Source organism: Mauremys mutica, chromosome 2 (assembly GCF_020497125.1).
Source record: "Mauremys mutica isolate MM-2020 ecotype Southern chromosome 2, ASM2049712v1, whole genome shotgun sequence".
Taxonomy (NCBI): Eukaryota; Metazoa; Chordata; order Testudines; family Geoemydidae; genus Mauremys; species Mauremys mutica.
In genome coordinates this window covers 15,337,998-15,344,691 of record NC_059073.1, presented here as the reverse complement: position 1 = coordinate 15,344,691, position 6,694 = coordinate 15,337,998, and the positions used below count along the sequence as shown (strand labels likewise).

The window sequence follows — 6,694 nt, the reverse complement described above, 5'->3', positions numbered from 1 at the left end:
ATTACAGAGTTGCCTTCTTTCAAAAACAAAATATTTCATGAAGGGCTGTTGATTTTTTCCCAACATTTTTCAATTTTTTGTTTTTATTTTTTGCAAAAAATGATGTGACTTATTTTTATTGAAAATTGATCAAATACGTTAGGAAAACTTACTGAAATAGTTATCAAAATTTAACATTTAGAACTTTGATCATATCTTTGATAAAAATTTCAATAAAAAACACACACAAAAATTGAAAAAGTGGAAAGTGGATTGATTTTGAATCTTGGGAAACAACTTGGCTATTTTTTAATAATTTCTCTTTAAAATTTTTCTACCAGCTTTAGTGCTGTGTTTTTCAGGACTGCATACAGTGTTTCAGATGGGACTAACATATTTCAGAAAGGGCATAATAGAAAAACCCTGTATTTTGAAGCATTTCACAACCTTCTGTTGAAAAGCTACAACCTACTGCCTTTCATTGCTTTGGTGGCACTATTAATTGGCATGACTTTGAATACCAGCTCAGAATACCAACATATTTTTAAAACTGGGGCCAATGTACTTAGGTACAGATTTAAAAAATAACAAATGTACCTTGGTTATAAAGACAAGCAAAAACAATGTTAGTCCATAAATGTAAACAGGAGAGATGTTAACAGAAGATGACTGTATCCCATGATTATTCCAATATACTCCTCTTGTTGGGATTGCTTCTATCTTGAGTTAATTTATTTCACATGAAATGGAGTTTTTTAAAGGCTTTATAATGACTCCTTCTTTTTATTTAAATATTTTTCCCCTCTTCCATGCCTTGACTGTTTGAATGATACAAATGAGTACGGATAATGGAACCATCTGTGCATTTTCTTTAGACAAATGGAACCACTGAAGCTATCAAGGATTCTGACCACATACATATTTTTCATATTGTCCAGTTCATCAAAAAGGAGGTTTTAACCTGAGTTCATATATGCTTGTTTTCTCTTGTATTAACTACCCCCAACAAAAGTGCTACAGATGTATAGCTTTCTTATTAAGTACATGAGCGTGAAATCAAAGAAGACTGTGTCCCTCAGTTGATATTTAACAGAGGTCGGAATCATGTTGGTTCTGTCACATCTATAGAGTTGGCCTTCTTATTTTTGTTCTCTGTTTCAGAAGCGGCTTTTGTCTTAGGTGAACAATCAAAAGAGAACATGGAACTGAACATGAATATTTGTGTCTTCCAAAAGCACCACTATTTGGAAGTTGGAATATCTTAAAGCCACAGCACTTTATTCTCTGAAACATAAATGAAAATGGGAGTAGTGTTAGGGTCCCACCTCATCACGTGCATGTTACTCATTTCTAATACTGCGCTCTTTTGGCTAAGGGCTTCTATGCCATTGAACACTCTGCTTTTCCTTTGTTACCCAGTGTTTCGGGTGCTATTTGAAGTAGTTGAGTCCTGCCACGAGGAAAAACTTCTCCAGGAAAAGTTCAGAGTCCAGCACGGCTATGTGGGCGGCCCGTCCGATCAGCGTGTTGGCAGTGTTGGGGAGCGCATGGAACACATTGTGTCTGATTAAAGTGCAGTCCTTTGCATCGACCAAAGGCTGGAGGAGGTTGTTTATCATCTCTGCGTAAATGGGACCTGAAAGAGATTTTAAGAGGCAGTCAAAGAGTTAGTGACTTGGTGATGGGTCTTCTCCACCCAGTGCAATTATACCCTGGCACCCATGGATGGTGAAACCTGAAAGGTGCTAGAACACTGGATTCTAGAGGACAGTCCATCAGAAAGATGGATCAAATGCCATATTACTGCTAATCTGAAGTGGATCCATGGCATACAGAGCAGCCTGATGGGTCTGCTAGGATTATTCATTTGAAGTTCTGCTATTAGCCAGGATGGGTAAGGAATGGTGTCCCTAGCCTCTGTTTGTGAGAAGGTGGAGATGGATGGCAGGAGAGAGATCACTTGATCATTGCCTGTTAGGTTCACTCCCTCTGGGGCACCTGGCATTGGCCACTGTTGGTAGACAGGATACTGGGCTAGATGGACCTTCGGTCTGACCCGGTCTGGCCGTTCTTATGGGTGTTATGCTGTACAAAGTACCTCGGGACTCAGGCCTGATCCCATTGAAGTGAAGAGCAAAACTCCCATTATCTTCAGAGGTAACAGAATTGGACCCTTCCTTCTCTGTAAGGCAGAGTTCAGATGGGCTAGCAATGGGGCATGTGGCATACAGCTCCTTTGGGACTCGACATGGGAACCAGCTAAGGCCAGAACACCCTGCCTGTCTATTCCAGAACACTACATTGAGGTGTTTTTAGGAGGCTGGTAAGGAAACCAGGTAATGCTCTGTACGGAATTGAATGTTTTATACTGAATCTGGATCTGGGTCCTATTAGGCCTTGTGTTTTCCTGTGAGAGGAATGCCTGAGGAATGGGTGGGAAGATGTCCTTCCCTCCTCAACTTATGTCCGGGCTGGGAGAAAGCAGTGGAGGAAGTGGAGAGAAAGAACTACAGTTAAGAGACTGATAATACCAGGCATCATTTTTGACCTGTTGGTCATGGATGTCTCTTCTCACGTACACCAGCGTAAATCACGAATAATCCAATTCAAATCAATCATTCACATGAAACTGGTGGCAGAAGGATCAGACTGCTATGCATTTGCCATTATTTATGACAGGTCCATTAAAATGGAGCTGTGCGGTGTCCTCTAAATGAACAGTGTGTTTGTTGATAATAAAAGGGAATTTGCAGGGACAAAGGCAATCTTGGTAAAAGCAGAGGCGGTGTCTCCACTGACATAAAGGGATTTGCTCCAAGTCTACAAAACCCAGAAAGGAGTTCGGATGGGACTGAGGCTTAAATCATAAGGGCTATGATCCAAGGCCTATTGAAAATAAAGAAAAGATTCCTACTGACTTCAGTGGGCTTTGGACCAGGCTTGTGATAAGAAACAAAGAGAGAATACTGGTAATTCAGTAGGCTGGTGGATAGCAATACTGGCAACAAACTCTATTGTAGAATTAGAAGGGACCTCAGGAGGTCATCTAGTCCAACCCCTTGACAGATTTTTGCCCCAGATCCCTAAATGGCCCCCTCAAGGATTGAACTCACAACCCTGGGTTTAGCAGGCCAATGCTCAAACCACTGAGCTATCCCTACCCCGTACACTGAACTCTCCTTGAAAGAAATTGGTTTTCATCACACAAAGAGTTTTATAAGTAGGTCCTGTATTGATTTCAATAGCTTCCTGTCCAGCTTAAGTTTTCGATTATTTTTTCAATGATGAATGCAAAAAATTATTCTGATGCGACATCCTCAGCTGTACAAAAGACCTAAACAAACAACCAATTAACTCAGTGGCTTTGTGAACACAGGCAGGGTCTTATCATACCTGTGTGCCGGTCTTTAAGTGCGGTTTTGCACATTTCTATCCTTGCTGAATGGAATGGCACATATCGATCCTGGGGAGAGGCCACCAACACAACGTTTTTAAAGTACTGAAGACCTGTAACAAAGAAATACATCAAAACTTGTATATCTCAGCAATCTATCAAAATAACAAATCTACACACATCTTAACAGGTGTATTGGAGAGACAAGGTGGGTGAGGTAATATCTTTTATTGGACCAACTTCTGTTGGTGACAGAGACAAGCTTTCGAGGTTACACGGACTCATCTTCAAGAGTATGGCACGATTGCATGTGTTTTAAAATGTACAACATAGTCAAGGAAGAATAATTATATATATAGCATACTTCTAAAGAACAGTATAGTAACAGCGTAAACTACCGATGTCACCGTTGTAAGCTGTGATGTAATTAGCTCTTTCTAACATCCATATGGACCAGACACTTAACAGGAAAAAGTAATGGCACTGCCCCTGCTCCAAAGAGCTTCCAGTCTAAGTCCCTGATCTTGCAAATTCCTATGCATATGAGCAACTTTACAAACATGAACTGCCCCATTGAGTTCAATCGGAATTCTTGGGGGAGTTTTTCTAGGACCAGGGCCTAAACTGAGAAATGAAGCATCATAAATGAACACAAAAATGTGGTGGGAAAGAGACAAAGGTGCAGGCTCACAGTAATGAGGTTACTTAGCAAGGGGGTTAAGCAGCGGGATAGTTCCATTACATTAGGGATTTTGTTCTTGCTTTTTTTTTTTTTTAAATACTCCCAATTGTCAGAGGTGATTGCAGACAAGAGATTTTTAAGGGGAATCTGAATGAGGGTTAATATTCTTACTGTAGACTCAGGAGTAGTTTTATTTGTAAATAAGGATCTGGACATTATTTTCTATTGAGTAATTAAAAGCCCATGGTGTTGAGAATGCATTGCTGTAATTTATGATTTTTTTCTCTGCTAATGTATTGTGAAGTCATCTGGACCAGCCAAGATGGATGAATTCAGTGTGCAGTATCAATCACTGCTTGTTCTAGTACATCAGCTGTGTATACAGTGCTGGTGATGGATCGATCATAAGCCTGTGGACTGTTGAGCACACCCCCATTAAGGCAAGGGAAGTCTTCACACATAGCACTCCACCCTACAAGATCCATGGAGTAGCACAGGGGTCGAGTGAGGACCTGATCCACAAGTCACTGAAGTCAGTGAGAGTCTTTCCTTTGATTTCAGTGGGTTTTGGACAAGGCTCACAGGATGCAGACCGGTGCTATTGCAGGGCTGTATTACAGGAAGCGACACAGTTGCGGGGAGGACAAAGGTATGCATGTGATCATGGCGGGGTAGGAGAGACAGTGGTCTGCATGTTAAAACAGAAGCCTGGGAGTGGTGAGACCCACATTCACTTACTACCACTGTCGCAGACTATGTTGTGAGATATTGGGCATCTCCCTGAATATGAGCAGGGCTGCACGGTCTAGAGGAATGAGCACTGGCAAGAGACTCAGGAACTCCTGAGCTGTATTGTTAGCTCTGACTCGCTCTGTGATTTTGGCAAGTCACTTGGCTTCTCTGTGTCTTTATGTGCAAAATGAGAATACTACTACATAGCTACCTATCTCTTAGGAGTGTTCTCAGGGTCAGTTAGCATCTGCACAGCATTGGAGGGTGGCAGGTACTAAGTGACGCAGTTACTGGGGAACCGCACCTCTGACTCCTCCTGGACTCATCGATTGCATCCCTCTCTGAGGTCTCGGACCTCCAGCTGTCACTGAACTCAGGGCTGAATCATGCAATTCTTCCCTTAATATTGAGTTCTGGGTGGCAGTGACCCAGGTGCTAGCAGTGATTGCTTTAGCAGGTCTGACGTGGGCTCAGACCCTGCAGTTCTGTTCCCTGCAGGGCAATGACAGTGGTAACTAGTGACCCAACAGCTTCCTTATAGCAAAGTATCATGTATCTAGCAGAACAGCATCTAAGAAAAAGCATGTCTTATAAACAACAGAGCGGCCTATACATGTCTGCTTACCAGCTGTCTAACCATCTCCTAACTCCCCGTAGACTCTTCTGCAGAGCCTCTTTGTCAGCTTGTCTTCCTGTCCAATGACACTCCCTGGACAGCCCCCATAGAAACTCATTTCCTTCATGGGGATCAAGACTTTTTATAACTGTTTATAGCCCTTTTAATCTCTAGCCTCCCAGTCAGGCAAAATGGCTGTGTCGCTTTGGCCTACAACCTGGAAGGATGCCATTGTCTTTCAAGTGTGTGCTTGGGTGTTCTTATCTGGGACCTACTGTGTTGTCTGCCTCTCCAGATCCAAATGAATTCAAGCATTCTAGGTGTATGATAAATTTACCATTATCACCAATATAAATTAGATCAATACAGTCATACAGGAAATTCGAATCATCCCAACATACAACTTCCCCTCATAAAACTATTACATCGCAATAGTCAGAGCATTATGACATATAAGCTCCACATCTGTTATGCAAAGTATTATTAAAGAATAGCATTGGATTTTACAAATAGCCCTTTTCCTTCTGACAGCCTATACCAGTATTTCATAGGTGATGAATTAAATATCAGGAGTGACAGTGTAGGCAAATATGTACAGAACTTGACCACTCACATACAGACTTCTGCATTAGTAGGAATGTTCTACTGAGAGAGGGAATTCTGGATAGGACGCTAGGATTCGGTCCAATTTTTTTCTGAAAGAGCCTCAGTTCAGTTGATCATGGACAGACTGAGGGGGGCTAATGGGGCCTCTCTTTAGCATTACAGCGGAAGAATGATAATTCTCCCTCTGGCATTGAACTGTGGTGTCAGCAATGGGCTTAAATAAAAGCATCACTGGGGACCTAGATTCAAACATCCTGGTCCTAGAGGTGACAATTAGGGCTGTGTGAACAATGAATGTTTTTGTCCATTGGCAATTCTTTTTTTTTAAAGGAACAAATGTTTTGGGTTGAACCAAAAACTTTTTTTTTTAATTTTACTAATTCCCTCCCCCACCCCCCCAAGAAATCATTTAGATGTTGAGCCTTTTTAACATTTTTGATTTAAAAAATAATTAGGGGAAGTTTTGAAGCAAAAAGTAATTTGGAACTAAACAATCAAAATGGTTTGTTTTTAAAATGTCTAGAGAAAATGTTTTGACTTTTTTGGAATTTTGTAGGGATTTTTTTGGATGAAACGATTCAGCAAAACCAACAAAAATTCTCAAACTGCTTCAGTATAATCAAATCTGCATTTTCACCAAAAGGTCGTGTCAACTCTCACCCAGTTCTAGTGAATGCACGGTGAC

At 41.2% G+C, this 6,694-nt stretch overlaps 1 protein-coding gene across 8 annotated transcripts in view; it reads right to left on the bottom strand.

The window, feature by feature from the left end:
* Window positions 1–248: 248 nt before the first annotated feature.
* Window positions 249–6,694, bottom strand: part of FAM135B (family with sequence similarity 135 member B) — a 355,587-nt gene continuing 349,141 nt past the window's right edge. For all 8 annotated transcript variants that reach the window (XM_045008177.1, XM_045008178.1, XM_045008174.1 and 5 more), the window contains 2 exons: window positions 3,373–3,486; window positions 249–1,615 (listed from right to left, as the gene is read on the bottom strand). In XM_045008177.1, the coding sequence (XP_044864112.1) occupies window positions 1,410–1,615; window positions 3,373–3,486 (320 nt within the window). In that variant the 3' untranslated portion in view covers window positions 249–1,409. The remainder of the gene's footprint in view (window positions 1,616–3,372; window positions 3,487–6,694) is intronic.